A 16655-nucleotide genomic window follows, 5' to 3' on the forward strand; every position below is an offset into this window, starting at 1 on the left:
TTCTTTGCCTACCTGGAGCCTGAGCCCTCAGAGCTCAGGGGGTGGAGTCCACTTGTCTTCCTGCAGGATCCTCACCGTGACTCCTGGCTGGAGCTGGAACCTCCTCTCTGTCTACCTGAGAGGCCCAAGTCAGGAAGAGAGCATGTGGTCATGGACCAGGGGCCTCCCAGGGTTCACAGTAGGGGTAATGTGGGGCATCTCTGTTGTGGGGTCCCGGGTCCCTCAGTCTTCCCTTTGCATGTTCACCTGGACTCGGGGCATGACCCGGGTCCTCCCCTCTGCCACCTTTTTGGTTCCCCCTGAACTGCCAGGGCTGACATCAGGTCTGGGATTCTGCGGTTCCTCTCTGCATGGTCATCCACCATAGGGCCTCCCAACACTTGGAGCGGGGAAGACTTCTGTGGACTCCCCTCAGGTTAGGGTTCCTGGATTCCCTCAGTCCTACCTGGGGGTCCTCACGTTGACTCTTCCCTCTGCCCACCTGAGACCCTGCTCCTTACACCGAACTCCAGAGCCTATCAGACCTGGATGCAAAAGTCAAGAAAAGCACCTTGACTCTGGGCAGGGCTTCTGTGTCCCTTCTGTGGACCTGAGGGAGGCCCTACAGTTCTTATCAAGTTTCCAGTCTCCCTCAGACCTGCATGCAGAAGTCAGGAGACACCTCACAGGGTCATCTGACATGGGCTCCTCCACAGCTCATAGCATCCGAGGTCCTTCATGGGGTCCCCTATATTGTGGGGTCCTGGGTCCCATCTGCTCTCCTTCAGCGGACCTGTGGCTCTGCTCCTTACACCAAACCCCATTCTCTCACACCTGATGCAGAAGTCACCCCATCCTGTACTACCCCGCCCACTGGTCCTCACAGGACTGAGGATTCCGGGGTCCAGGGAAACGTAATCTCCCTCAGAGTCCTCAACTTGACAGCAGCAGGACCTGGGGTCCCCCCCTGTGCTGCCTAAAGCCCTGCTCCTTCTACCAAACACCCCCCGTGTCTCTCAGACCCAATGCAGAAATGACAAAGCACAATGCGTGAGCTCACCCCTCCCCCACCCCAGGAGGCCTGCCTGATGGACACTGTTCTCGGGTCCAGGCCCCCCATCTCCCTCAGGGTCCCCACACTGACTCCTGGCAGGTCCCGGACCCCCTCTGCCAACTTGAGACGCTGCCGTGACACGGAGCCGCCCGAGGGTCTCAGACCCGGAGGACCCGGAAGTCAGGCCTCGCCGCTCGCTCGTGGTCACCCCACGCCTTGGGGCCCCCGGGACTGACTGCTCCAGGCCCAGAGTCACCTTGTCCCCCCACGGCCCTCACCATGAGGCCTGCAGGTCCTGGGACCCTCCCTCTGTGAACCGGGAAGCCGGACCCCCACACGGAGGCCCTCACCCCCGAGACTCCAGGAGAGGCCTGTGGGCCCCACTCCCCAGGGCTCCCGGCAGGGGCTGGACTAGCTCCCCGGGACCTCCGTCTGGTCCTCACCCTGATTCCAGGCAGAGCCTGGGCCCTGCCGACCTGAGGTGGCTCCTCTCAGCGCTTGTCCGGTCTACCGACCCGAAGCCGGCCTCCCAAAGATGGCGCTCAGCTCCCTCAGGCTTCTCAGGCGGAAGTCAGTGAGTCAGTGACATCACTTCCGGAAACCAATTATGCGGTCACCCAGGACAGTTGACAGGGGCGGAGTTCGGCTCCTTTGTGCCCAGCCCGCCCCTTCTGGTCCCTACCTGGGCTGGATGGCCTGGGCCCCCACCTTGTGCTGACCTGGGTCTGTGCCCCTCAGGTCAAGTGCCCTGAGACAAACCTGTTGAAGAACCACCTCTGCAGACCCATGCCAGGCCTTTCCCAGGGCTGATAGCAGCACAGACTGGGTTCAGGGCACCCATTGTCTGGAGTGTGGTATCCTCCTTCCTCCGCGTGCTACCCAGGTTTACTCGGAGAGTGCCTGGGACCTTTACCTTCTGCTGAACTGAGAATGAATACTGCAGACCATGCCCACCATCTCTCTCAGACCTCCAAGGTGGACTTTAAGACACACCTCATTGACTATTGTGCCGAGTGACCCAGTTGTGCCAGCAGAGCCTAAGCCAGCTGGTCCCTGTTTTTACTGGGGTGGGAGGTACCATCATCCTGCCTCAAGACCCACACTTTAATTACCAGCATTGCCTGGCACACCTCCCATGTTGCCCTGAATCTAGCACCTTCAGGACAATGCCCTCACCTCCCTTTGCCACTCCTAAGGTAGAACTCTGGAAGCAACCCAAATCCACAGGCCTACCATGAGGCTTTCAGGTGCTGCTGGCAGGAACAGGGACACTGCGGACACTTATGGCCCTGGACAAGCCTCAGGCATACATACTTCAAGGTATGCTAGGGGGCTTCCTGAGTCCTAACTCGGGTCCTTACCTGGTATCCTGGCAGAGCCCTGTAGCCCCCTTCTTTGCCTACCTGGAGCCTGACCCTTCAGAGCTCAGGGGGTGGAGTCCACTTGTCTTCCTGCAGGATCCTCACCGTGACTCCTGGTTGGAGCTGGAACCTCCTCTCTGTCAACCTGAGAGGCCCAAGTCAGGAAGAGAGCATGTGGTCATGGACCAGGGGCCTCCCAGGGTTCACAGTAGGGGTAATGTGGGGCATTTCTGTTGCGGGGTCCCGGGTCCCTCAGTCTTCCCTTTGCATGTTCACCTGGACTCTGGGCAAGACCCAGGTCCTCCCCTCTGCCACCTTTTTGGTTCCCCCTGAATTCCCAGGGCTGACATCAGGTCTGGGCTTCTGCGGTTCCTCTCTGCATGGTCATCCACCATAGGGCCTCCCAACACTTTGAGCAGGGCAGACTTCTGTGGACTCCCCTCAGGTTAGGGCTCCTGGATTCCCTCAGTCCTACCTGGGGGTCCTCACTTTGACTCTTCCCTCTGCCCACCTGAGACCCTGCTCTTTACACCGAACCCCAGAGCCTATCAGACCTGGATGCAAAAGTCAGGAAAAGCACCTTGACTCTGGGAAGTGCTTCTGTGTCCCTTCTGTGGACCTGAGGGAGGCCCTACAGTTCTTATCAAGTTTCCAGTCTCCCTCAGACCTGCATGCGGACGTCAGGAGACACCTCACAGGGTCATCTGACATGGGCTCCTCCACGGCTCATAGCATCCAAGGCCCTTTATGGGGTTCCCTATATTGTGGGGTCCAGGGTCCCATCTGTTCTCCCTCAGTGGAACTGTGACTCTGCTCCTTACACCAAACCCCATTCTCTCACACCTGATGCAAAAGTCACCCCATCCTGTACTACCCCGCCCACTGGTCCTCACAGGACTGAGGATTCCGGGGTCCAGGGAAACGTAATCTCCCTCAGGGTCCTCAACTTGACAGCAGCAGGACCTGGGGTCCCCCCTGTGCTGCCTGAAGCCCTGCTCCTTCTACCAAACACCCCCCGTGTCTCTCAGACCCAATGCAGAAATGACAAAGCACAATGCGTGAGAGCACCCCTCCCCCACCCCCAGGAGGCCTGCCCGATGGACACTGTTCTGGGGTCCAGGCCCCTCAATCTCCCTCAGGGTCCCCACACTGACTCCCGGCAGGTCCCGGACCCCCTCTGCCGACCTGAGACGCTGCCGTGACACGGAGCCGCCCGAGGGTCTCAGACCCCGAGGACCTGGAAGTCAGGCCTCGCTGCTCGTGGTCACCCCACGCCTTGGGGCCCCCGGGACTGACTGCTCTGGGCCCAGAGTCACCTTGTCCCCCCACGGCCCTCACCATGAGGCCTGCAGGTCCTGGGACTCTCCCTCTGTGAACCGGGAGGCCCTCACCCCGAGACCTCAGGAGAGGCCTGTGGGCCTCACTCCCCAGGGGTCCCGGCAGGGGCTGAACTAGCTCCCCGGGACCTCCGTCTGGTCCTCACCCTGATTCCAGGCAGAGCCTGGGCCCGCCGGTGCCGACCTGAGGTGGCTCCCCTCAGCGCTTGTCCGAAGCCGGCCTCCCAAAGATGGCGCTCAGCTCCCTCAGGCTTCTCAGGCGGAAGTCAGTGAGTCAGTGACATCACTTCCGGAAAGCAATTGTGTGGTCACCCAGGCCTGCTGACCAGGGTGGAGTTCCACTCTTTGTGCCCAGCCCCCCCTTCTGGTCCCTACCAGGGCTGGATGGCCTGGGCCCCCACCCTGTGCTGACCTGGTCTGTGCCCCTCAGGCCAAGTGTCGGCCTCCCCAGGTCCCTCTGGGTCCTAGTGTCCGGAAGGTGGGCGGGAGTGCGCAGCCAGACAGCCCTGCCTGAGTTACCCGGATCTGACAGGAGCACCAGAGCTGGGTCCCGGGGTGGGCCCTCTGTGTGGGCGGCTGGAGCCCTCAGTCCTTACTTGGAGGGTCCTCACAGCCCTGGCTTGGACACCGTGGTCACATCAGGGTTCCTAGAGGGGGCGCTGCAGAGTCATGGTCCCTGGGGAGCATCAGAGGAGAAGCCCCCTTTCTCACAGTGTCTCTTTACTAAGCAAACAGACTTTTGAAACATTTTGTTCTAAAAGATTTGTTTTCTACATGGTACATCTACACGATGGAATACTATGCTGCTGTAAAAAAGAAGGAACTCTTACAATTTGCAACAGCATGGATGGAGCTGGAGAGCATTATGCTAAGTGAAATAAGCCAGTCAATGAAGGAAAAATACCACATGATCTCACTCATTCATGGATAATAGAGACCATTATAAACTTTTGAACAATAATAGATACAGAGGCAGAGCTGCCTCACACAGATTGTCAAACTGCAGCGGGAAGGCCGGGGAGGGTTGGGGGGCAGGAGGGAGGGGGGTAAGAGATCAACCGAAGGACTTGTATGCATGCATATGAGCATAACCAATGGACATAAGACACTAGGGGGTAGGGGAAGCCGGGGTATTGTCAAGGGCGGGGGAAAAAAAAGGACACATATGTAATACCCTTTGTAATGCTTTAAGCAATAAAAAAAAAAAAGAAAATGAAGGTGGAAAGGGGTTCTGCTCTTTTGAGGTTATGTAATGTTTTATAGTCCAGGTGACTGATTTTGTTTTTTCAAATCCTCAATCGGAGTCATAAATAAATTTTACATCTCGCCAAGTTTCAGGAATGCATTCATACCCATCCTTACTCTGCCTGATTTATTCTTTTCTTGACACTCTATTTCTAGTACCGTCTACATCTTTGATTAAAATGACTAGAGACTCGATGCATGAAATTTGTACAAGGGGCTCGCCCTCGCATCCCCTTGTAGCCTTGGCCGGGCGCCCGGGCTTTGTCTGAAAGGGAAGGTCGTCCACATGGTCGTTCTACTGTTCAGTGTAGTTAGCATATTAGCTCTTTATTATATAGGATTAGTTTGAAAAGTTCTGTGCTCACCAACTAAGGTGATTTCAGGTGGTTATTAATACAGACACTGAAGCCCTATTGGCTTCTTCCTCCCATTTACTCATACTGTGCTGGTATTACCTGAGAGTTAGTGGCATCTGTGGCCTGATATGTTGCCTCTGATTTCCACAATGAAGTAGAGGTACAAGTTTACACTTTTCCTACTTCCCATCCAGTCATCTGCATCTATGCAGGCTACAGACCCTCCCAACCTCGCACTACCTCCACCCCAAACACAAGTAACAGCTCACCACATTCTTCAGTCTTCCCCAGCAGTTTCTTCTGTTTTATTGTTTAGATTACATTTTTGATATGTATATTTTATTTTTTCTTCTCTTCTTTTATCTTTTTTTTCCCTCCTGATAAGTTTATTTTTAAATTTCATTCTCCCTTCTATAGTTTGCCAGTGTTGATTTTGGGAACTGAATACAGAAGCCCAAGATTGTCAGTCATTTTGGCCCTAAACTTAAGGCAATAGATTTATAAATTTAAAAAAGAAAGGATGATTGCTATCTTTGCAATATTCTGTTCTCCTTCAATGTATGTGGTATACTGCTCTATTTATTTGGGAACTCGTTAACTTGAATCTAACAGTATACTTGTATAATTGCGCCCCTTCTCATGGGGTTTCTTCACCAGCTCAGCTATCACTGTGGGTTCTAAAGGTCAGCTACTACTGAAGATGCTAAGCAGAGCATGGATTTGGGGAGGTGTTTTGGGATTGTGGTTGTCTGTCTACATATTCCTTGTCCAATGCACGTGATTTCACTTTTTTTTTCTAAATATATTTTTAATGATTTCAGAGAGAAAGGGAGAGGGAGAGAGATATAGAAACATCAATGATAAGACAGAGTCATTGATCAGCTGCCTCCCGCACACCCGCCCCCCCCCCCACTGGGGATCAAGCCCACAACCCGGGCATGTGCCCTTGACTAAAATCAAACCTGGGACTCTTCAGTCCACAGGCTGACGCTCTATCCACTGAGCCAAACCAGCTAGGGCTGATTTCACTTTTTAATCCTTAATCATAGTAATCTTTCTTTGCCCCTGACACATCCTGGGCCCAGCAGCGCCCTTTCCAGCATCTGTCCTGGTACTGCAGTGATCTCTGTAAGGGTTGTGAGGCCCTCCTGAGTGAGGACTTTGGGGTCCACTGGTCTCAGAACAGAGGGCACTACAGCATCCATCTCCTGGTGCTCCTGTCAGCTCTAGGAACCCTGGGTGGGGCTCTCGGCTGAGCATAAGCCTCCACCTGCCGGGGAAATCTGGGGAGTTTGAGACTACGTCTGAGGGACACAGACTCAGATAGCAGAGGGTGCAGGCCCAGGTCTTGCTGAGTCCAGGTGGGGATCAACAGGACTTCACCCCTGCCCCAACCAAGCTCTGTTCAGATTATGCTAAGGACTTAGGTGGCCAAGGCATAGAGGGGAGAGTCACTATGCCTAATGAGTATTTGGGTATAGTCTGAACATGCAGTATGCAGAGGGCAAGAGGGATGTCATGGAGATACTACTATTGGCTGGGGAACACTGGCATCTGGACTTAACATTTCCTAGTTGCATGACTCTGGGCCTGTTACTTGACCTCTCTGGGGCTCCAGGTACTCGTGGGGATAATAGTAGTTGCACCTGCTTCATGGGGTCCTGAGGATTCAATGGATGTACATTAGGTAGCAAAGTACCTGATACTTAAATCATAGCTACTGTGTTTTGTCTAATAACTAATCTGAAATCTTCTGAGCTTTCAAAACAACAAATCCGTGGCCTTTGGCTCCTGCAGGAAATATGTCACCAGCAAATGGTGAACTTTCTTGGTGGTTGATGTGAAGCATGGGCTGAAAAGCCACCTGATTTAAATGCTCATTAAACTGCACAGGCAGCTAGAGTGAGCTATACAGAAATCACAGACCATTATATTTCATAAGCAATACTCAGCCACTGATGTGACCAGGCAATGCCTTGGGACCACCAAATAGCCAATTTCAGCTTTAAGATTGTCTTAGAACCACAGTACACTTTTGTAAGGCTCTTGAGCTGTAACAATTACAGAACTGAGTTCACACTGTACCAGAAGACTCATTAGGGATGTTCACCCACCACCACATGTCTCAGACACTTGTGGCAGCTAGCAGTTTCCTTTCCTCTGGATCAGAACAATTTCAGTGTCCTAGACCATATTTTAAGCAAGAGCCATAGAGTGCATAGAAAATGAGGAACCAGTTTATTGAACAGCTAAAGGGAGCAAAAATAGTGGGGTGATCTACATTTGTTACACACCAAGCAGGAAAGTCTACATGACTCCAAATGTTACCCTTCCCCCAAGACAGAACAGCCTGGCTGGAGGCCAGGGAGCAGCTGGAGTCATGTATGTGGTAGACATCAGTAGAGCCCAGTTTATACAAGTTAGCAGATGCCCACCTTAAACCCTCCACACTTATCCTGGATGAGAATTCCAGTGCTCCCTTTACCCTCCTTTTAAAAAGTGCCCTACTTTTTCCCAGGCAGAAGGCTGCTGCCTATAGGATCTGCTTTGACTCGTGGCTTTACCATCAGGTCTTGGAGCAACTGCTTTCCTAGTTAAAAGCATAAGCCCCACCAGAAGTGTTCTTGTTGAAGGCAGACAGAAAGCCTCAGATCTTCTCATATACACAATTCTACTGGTAGTTCCTAGTCTCAGCAACTTTGTCCAGTGTTCCAGTTTTAAGTCATGCTTGATAGTTTTCTGGCAAGCCAATATTCCCAGACTGTTAGAAAAGCACAGATCATTTCTTGCTTTATTTTGGCTGTTCTGGCAGTAGCAGCTACTATGTATGTGCAGAAATTCAAGGGGAAATGGTGATGTCCTGTTAAGGGGTGGCACCACAGTGGGTGGGACAGGTGGGCCACCAACTTCTACTTCTGCAACAGAAGATGTATGTCTCCAGTACAAGCTTGTAAAAAAATACTTTAACAGAATATACTGTACAGAACTAGGATTTAACACGGTATATTACAATGCTAAAATATTTGTATAAATACTATACAAGCACGGAGTCACTCCATTAATTAGAATGGGCTCACTGATAGGGCCATTAAAAATTGCTGTCAGCATGCCCAAAGAGAAACTACTTCCACATCAGGAACACGAACAGTAATGATTGTGTGGATACACACGTGGTACCAGAGAGGCTTATTTACAGTTCCTACTGACTACGCCACAACAGGAGAATCTGAGTTAAGCAGAGAGGCTGGCTGGGTTTAAAAATACATTTTCAAATAACACTTTTGATAGGAATTTTAGCACTTTGAAAACCAGCTCTGTAGATGTTACTTCTCTGGCCTAATCAGCCATCGCCAATTGGTCAGAATCAGCTTCATCTCTCCATCTCACAGATGCTCCCTCCATTGCATCCACATCCATTGACACACCCCAAACCACACCACATGTTCCAGTCACCTGCCACCTGTGTGTCCCATTGTGGTGAGTCACTGGCAGGAATTGAGTGCAAACAAGGCATGAGATGGAAGTACCCGGAGCCCTAGCTCCAGTACCAGTTCTGGGGGATGAACAAAGAGGCAGAGGAAGGTAGAGGAGCGCATGCGTCCCAGTGCGCTTGTGTTCTACCCCAGGAAGTGGTGTCTAATCTGGCATTTCAATGTTTAATTTGGGAGGTGGCAGGATGTATTTCCCAGGGCTTTGGGTAATAACTACCCTGGTCTTCTTTCGAAACAGAGGAGCAATTTTAGGAGGTTCAGGAACTGGGGTTTCCTCGGTTTCCTCATTATCTTCATGATGAATATCATAGGAAATGTTTCCATATTCTCTCAAAAATGGGAAGATTTCAAGGAGAAACTGACAGAAATCCTTGCGAATACCAAACCACCCTGAAAAAGAAGAATGCAATTTTTCAAATACTAGCCTACACTGAATTTCAAATTACTTTTCCATCCTGGATGAGTTCATCCTGATATCTTAGAAATGAATATTGAGCAAATCTAAATACCCACTAAGGACAAGAAGTCAGATCTGAGCTTCATGGTTTTCCAAGTAGGGCTCCCAGACCAGCTGTGATAGTGTCCCTGGGGTCTCGGTAGGGATACAATTTTGGCCCAGCCCAGACTGAATCAGAATCATAAGTTGGGACAGTCTGCTTGCACAGGCCCTCTCAACGATTCTGAGGGGTGCTCCAGTTTGAGTTCTTACTCTAGTGCAGCGGTTCTCAACCTGTGAGCCGCGACCCCTTTGGGGGTCGAACGACCCTTTCACAGGGGTTGCCTAAGACCATCGGAAAACACATATATAATTACGTATTGTTTTTGTGATTAATCACTATACTTTAATTATGTTCAATTTGTAACAATGAAATTGGGGGTCACCACAACATGAGGAACTGTATTAAAGGGTCGCAGCATTAGGAAAGTTGAGAATCACTGCTAGTGAGTCTCAAATACCTGTGGAGTCTAGACTCTGTAGACATCCTCTAATCTTCCCTACCCAGGATAAACTAATGTATGACAAAGAGTGACATCCAAGGAAAGCATTTCTGTCATCCTCTTGAATCCAGGAGAAGAGCAGGCATATGTTGGTCCAGGCCAAGAAGCAGCCTGAGCTCATGAGGCCACCTCAAAACTGCTTCTTTGAGGTCCACTCTTCCTGTCTGTTTACCACAGGACCATCAGAGTAGTGCTGGCTCTCCTGGGGCACAACACCCTCTCTCATTGGCTTCTAGAAGGGCATGTCCAGGGACTACATGCAAAGGAACTTTCAGTCTAGTGAAGAAGGGACCCTTTCCATAGATCATAGCACATAGTGAAGAGGAAAGAGAGCTAGCAGGGCACCACTGACAAGACCTGGTAATGTCAGGAATGACATTGGGGAAAGCGAGGAGGAAATAGAACCTAGGAGGAGTCCTGGGAGCCAATGGGCAATGTGGATTTTCCTCTAATCCTAGGATCCCCTGAGAAGGAGGTACCTTGATTCTAATGCTGCAGTGGATGGAATGGAATCAAACAGGCCACCTGCCAGGGTTAGTCCTACCTCAAACTGCAGTGTACTGCTAGGGAGGCTGTAGTACAGGGCAGGGAAAGCAAGGATGACAGCATGCCCTTCACTTGGAAGATTCCAGATATTCCTCAGCCCTAGCTTTCCCATGCAAGCTCCTTAATTAGTGCCCTCAGGCTCATTCTCTCTCTCTCTCTCTCTCTCTCTCTCTCTCTCTCTCTCTCTCTCACACACACACACACACACACACACACACACACACACACACACAAAGGATTTCTGAAATACTGAGTACATACAGTGGTTTCCTCCCTTCTGTCCAAATGTGGTTGCCATCAGGGTAATCAAGGAAAGCCAAAGGGGGACAAATATTGGGATACAGGAGAATGCATTGTGGCCGTCCAGTTTGTGAACCAGCAGGATCTAAAGAAAGAGAAAGAGCTGAGGTTCTTGGATACAGCATCTGAAAATGGACAATGTCTGAAGCCATAATGCTCCTCCCTCACCAGGTCTCATAAGGGGAAAGTCAGCTCTATGAGAGACCATAGAAGCTCTCTACTTTGTGGAAAACAAAATCCATCCAGTCTAGTGAGGAAGTATCCAACTGTGGAAAACAAAATCCATCCAGTCTAGTGAGGAAGTATCCAACAACAGCATTGTTATGGGGACTTCCTCCTGGTGCTGGCTTTGAGGAGTCAACGATGGCCATCCTATAACTTTCTACAGAATCATACATGAAATACAGCATCCAACTTTCTTTCTAGAAGTAGACAAATTGATCCATACAAATGCATCATACCTAGAAAGGTACATTTCTCACTGTCAGTCCCTAGCCCTTCTCAAAGAAACAACTTTCTGATTTTACTGTCATTCTCTCGGTGTACTCTCCAAGAGTTAGCTCATGGTGATATCTAGAAAGAGTGGATTGCCCTTATAAGGTACACAGGGTGCTGTCATAGGAAAGGGTGGTCTCAGGACCTCAGAAATTCTGCTGTCAAAAGCTTACCTCAAATGTAAGAAGAGGCACAACAATGGTCATCCAGCTCAGTGCCATTGTTATGTGTGTCCTGCGCTGTTCTGCAATCACATCCATGGATCGCAGGAACAGGACAGACCATACAATATAATAGAGAACCACCAGGCACAGAAAGGACATGAGAATCCACAGGGGTACACACACAACCTGAGGGAAGGAGAGAAAAAATGTCTTTATAGTATTCTAGTTTCTGCCCTAGAATCTGAGGGAAGGCATAGTCAACCCCTTGCTGGATTACTGTGGTGAAGATAGTGCAAGCATGAGCAAGGACAGCCTTACATGCTAGGAATGCTGTGAGGACACACAGGGTGCTCACTGTGTGACTGCCACCTGCCCTGAAGTGTTCCACCATGGATTACTCTTGGAGTGAAGAGCTTTGCAGCTGCTTTTCCTAAGGTATGATCTAACTCAGTCTGCACCTGCTCTGCCAACATCATCCTCATGCACACTCGCCCCATCTTACCCTAATGTGCCCTCTTCATAGGCCATTTCTCTATCCTGCCAGAGGTACTTTAGCCAAAGACTGGGGAATGTGTGCCCTAGAAGCTTCAGCTGCCCAGGGTGCACAGGTCCTCTGCCAAATTGCACACTGATGCTGGGAGGACTCTGCTACCTGGTCCCTGCCTCCTCTCCCACATGGGTTCTGTGTCTGTTGCTGCCATACCACAAAGACCTTGTTTAATGCTCATAGAAGCCCACAGGCTAAGTTCTGAGGGGGGGTGGGCTTCATGATCTCTCCTCTGCCTGTACTGCCCCCTTGGACATGTCTGTTAGCCCTCTATCTTGTGTTATCAAACAGTAAACTTGTTTTCTTTGGTGTACATTCTATGACTTTTCATGCATGCACATGTAGAATACAGGATAGCTCCTTGACCCCACAAAAGTCCCTCATGCTGTCCCCTTACTGTGTCACATCCTTACCCTACCCATAAACCCTGGCAACCACCGAACTGTTCTCTATCACTACACTTTTGTCTTTTCAAAAACACGCTTCAGATTAGCATATAGCATGTCATACTCTGAGATTCCCTTCTTTCAATCAGTGGAATGTCTTTGAAATTCATCCAAGTTGTTGAGTGTATCAACAGGTCGTTCCTTTTCATTGCTGACTTGTGTTCCACTGGATGGATATACCACAGTCTGTTCATCCAGTTACTCATGGAAGATTTGGGTATTTTCCTACTTTTGCCTATCCCAAATATAGCTGCTATAAACACTTGTGCATGGGTTTTTGTGTGGCTGTATATTTTCACTTCCCTGGGGGAAATACCCAGGGTTGGCAAGCCGTTTTCCAGAGTGCCTATACAATTAGGCATTCCCCCCCAGTAATGTGTGAGTATCCATGTCTCTCTGCACTTGATAATTGTGTTACCTTTGCCATTCTGATATGTGTGTGTTGTGGTACCTCATCCTGGTTTTTATTACCTTTCCCTAATGGGCAACAGTGTCCTTTCCACGTGCTCATTCAGTATATGCATATCTTTTTTGTGAATGTTCTGTTCAAGTATTTTGTAAATTTTTAAATTAGGTTGTTTGGCTTTTATTTTTTTAAGTTTTAATAGTTCTTTAGAAGTTTTGGATACAAATTCTTGGTCAGACCTGTGCTTTGCAAATATTTCCTCTTAGCCTGTGGCCTGTCTTTTCATTAATTTCATTTCGCTTTCGAGCTTCTTTTATGGACCATGTTATTGGTGTTATTTCCAGGAACTCTTCACCTAACTCCAAGTCCCCAAAATTTTTTCCTATGTTTTCTTTTAACAGTTCTTTGGGTTTACATTTAATTTTTTAGACCAATGACCTGAGTTGTTGTATGATTTTTTAGTCCTCCTGAGTGGAGTTCCTGATCATAGGTTTTACTGTAGAGTCTATACACAGTCTCTTCCCTGTGATCAGACTCTTACTTAGTGGCATGTTCCCTGTGGGTGAAATATTAGTGGTCCTAACAGCCTCATTTGGTCTCCCTTGATCACTGTGGTAAATGTGCAAGCAGACTACTTCATCTGCTGGGACCTGCACAGGATCGGGCCTAGAAAAATTCTTCTGTTCACCTACAGAAAACATTCACAACTCCTATTCTTTTTTTTTTTCTTCTGATTTACCTAACACTTAGATTTTGGTCTTACTAAAATTTGTTTCCTCCATATCACAACAGAAAGTCTGAAACCCAATTACTGTTGTCTAGATACAGTACCCTGAAGATGTAGGATGGGTGCCTGGACAATATTTTCTATTATGAATATTTTATCAATCCCCTCTATCAACCATCAGTCTATTCTCTGTATCTATGAATCTGTTTTTGTTGTTGTTGTTGTTTATTCTGTTCTCTAGATTCCACATGTAAGTGAAACATACGGTATTTGTCTTTTATGACTTATTTCACTTAGCAAAATACCCTCTAGGTCTATCTATGCTGTCACAAAAGATAAGATTTCATTCTTTTTTATGGCCAAGTAATATTCCATTGTGTATATGTACCACAGCTTTTTTATCCACTTGCCCACTGACAGGCACTTGGGTTGCTTCCATATCTTGGCAATTATAAATAATGTTGCAGTGAATGGGAGGGTGCATATATTCTTTCAAATTAGTGTTTTATGTTTCTTTGGATATATTCCCAGAAGGGGACTCACTGGATCATAGAGAAGTTCCATTTTTAATTTTTTGAGGAACTCCCACATTCTTTTCCATAGTAGTTGCACCAATCTGCATTCCCACCAACAGTGCATCACATTGGATAAGGGCTTAATATCCAAAATTTATAAAGAACTCCAACAAGTCAACACCAGCAAAAAAAAAAAAAAAAGAAAAGAAAGAAAGAAAGAAAGAAAAAAGGAATTAAAAAGTGGGCAGAAGACCTGGATAGACATTTCTCCAAAGAGGACATACAGTTGGGCAATAGACATATGAAAAGCAGCTCAACATCACTAATCATTAGAGAAATGCCAATCAAAGCCACAACAAGGTATCACCTCACACCTGCTAGAATGGCTATCATCAAAGACTTTGGGCAGAAATGATGAGCCTTGTCTTTAATCACTGTGAAGGCAACATATGTTCCCTTATTTTCTTCCCTGTTGCCAAATGAATAGTTTATAGTTTTCCTTTTGGTTTTTCTTTTAAAGGTAAACCATGTGAATTAAGAAAATGTCTTGGGGGGGTGAGGGCATGTGCCGGGGGTAGGGGAGGCTGGGGAATGTCAATGGGGAAAAAAAGGAGACATATGTACTACTATTTGTAATACTTTAAACAATGAAATTAAATTAAAAAAAATAAATAAGCTCTGTGCCCCCCCTCAAAAAAAATGAAAATGTCTTATGTGCAAAAATACACAACAAGCCCTAGCTGGTTTGGCTCAGTGGATAGAGTGTTGGCGTGTGGACTGAAGTGTCCTGGGTTCGATTCCAGTCAAGGGCACATGCCTGGGTTGTGGGCTCAATTCCCAGTAGGGGGTGTGCAGGAGGCAGCCGATCAATGATTCTCTCTCATCATTGATGTTTCCATCTCTCTCTCCCTCTCCTTTCCTCTCTGATATCAATAAAAATATATATTTTTTAAAAATGCACAACAGTGAAATAAGCCAGTCAATGAAGGAAAAATACCACATGATCTCACTCATTCATGGATAATAAAGATGATTATAAACTTATGAACAATAATAGATACAGAGGCAGAGCTGCCTCACACAGATTGTCAAACTGCAGCGGGAAGGCCAGGGAGGGTTGGGGGGCAGGAGGGAGGGGGGTAAGAGATCAACCGAAGGACTTGTATGCATGCATATAAGCATAACCAATGGACATAAGACACTGGGGGGTAGGGGAGGTCAGGGGATTGTCAAGGGCGGGGGGAAAAAAAGGACACATATGTAATACCCTTTTTAATACTTTAAGCAATAAAACAATTAAAAAATGCACAAGCAGAGGGGAATGGGGGCGGGTGGGCGGGAGGGAAACACGGGCATGACCACTTCCCAGAGGCAATGGAGCTCCTCTACCTTTATTCTCATTTTCTTTCTATGCATTAATAATAGAAACCATAGTGTATTCTCTAATTTATAGCTTGCCGTGTGTGTGTGTGTGTGTGTGTGTGTGTGTGTATATACACATACATGTGTGAATGTATCCATCCATCCATCAGTCCTTCTATCGATCTATGCACAGTTAATATTAACCAAACACACATTAGTTGAAGCCACAGTTACAAGCATGACTTAGACCTCACTCTTGGCAGGAGTATAAATTGGCACAGCTTTTTTGAAAATCAAATTGGCAGTTCAGTTTTTATTTCAAAATCTCTAAAAGTTCCCACCCTCTGGTCTACTAATACTGTTTCTGGAGTCTTTCATACGAAAACAATGAATAAATTAGGCAAAAATTTTATGCACAAAAATATATGCTGCAACATGATTTATAATGCTGAAACACTGGTAACAACCTCAATAGTCAGAAATAAGGGGATGGTTTGGTAAATGCATTTGAAGAATATTTTCCATCAATTAAACTTTAACATTATGGTTTTAAAGACCTTTTATTGACATGGGAAGATGTTTATGATACATTAGGACAAAATAGTAAGATACAAAATTATACATGTGGTATGCTCTCAACTATCATTATGAAACAATAAACCACAAAACAAGAAAAAAATACTCTAAACATCTTATCTCCCAGATTATGAGTTATTATTATTCTATTATGTATGCTTATTTGTCCTTTCTAAGTTTTCTACAATGAACACAAATTATTTTTATAATAAAAAAGTTTATTTAAAGTTTTAAAATGTTACATACAAGCCAGGGCCAGTGGATGATCTTGTCCAGTCTTAAGGCAATGAATATAAACTGGAGAATGTTGACAGAACACAGGATTTCTAACTAAAAGTCAAGAGAAGAATCAGTTAAACAAAGTAAATACTGCAATTATTTGGCTAACATATTAAAAGGAAATGCAAATTACAATATAGTAAACGTTTTATTAAGTTGCACTGGGACTGGGAGATTTTCGGCACATAAGAGCACAGCAGTGCTATGACTAGGAGAAACCTGCCCCTGGCTTCCTGCCTTGACCCCTCTGCTTAGAGACTGCCCTGCCCTTTATGCTCCGCCAGGCAATGACCTTATTTCCAGGATCCCTGAGTATAAAGGCAATCTATGGGACTCCCTAAGCTTCCTCCCTGCCCATATCCACAAACACCTCTTTTCCTAACCACCCCTGTATTTCCTTCTTGTACCCAGGACTCAGTCCTGCATCTAACCCTTTCTTTCTGGCTCCTTGAGCACCTGTCACATTAAGA

At 47.4% G+C, this 16655-nt stretch overlaps 1 protein-coding gene across 1 annotated transcript in view; it reads right to left on the reverse strand.

The window, feature by feature from the left end:
• Positions 1-7547: 7547 nt before the first annotated feature.
• Positions 7548-16655, reverse strand: part of TMEM185A (transmembrane protein 185A) — a 40293-nt gene continuing 31185 nt past the window's right edge. The window contains exons 4-7 of the mRNA XM_006087741.2: positions 16153-16236; positions 11337-11513; positions 10630-10753; positions 7548-9213 (exon numbers count right to left, since the gene is read on the reverse strand). Coding sequence (XP_006087803.1) covers positions 8969-9213; positions 10630-10753; positions 11337-11513; positions 16153-16236 — 630 coding nt within the window. The 3' untranslated portion in view covers positions 7548-8968. The remainder of the gene's footprint in view (positions 9214-10629; positions 10754-11336; positions 11514-16152; positions 16237-16655) is intronic.

This window comes from Myotis lucifugus, unplaced genomic scaffold (genome assembly GCF_000147115.1).
Source record: "Myotis lucifugus unplaced genomic scaffold, Myoluc2.0 scaffold_40, whole genome shotgun sequence".
NCBI lineage: Eukaryota > Metazoa > Chordata > Mammalia > Chiroptera > Vespertilionidae > Myotis > Myotis lucifugus.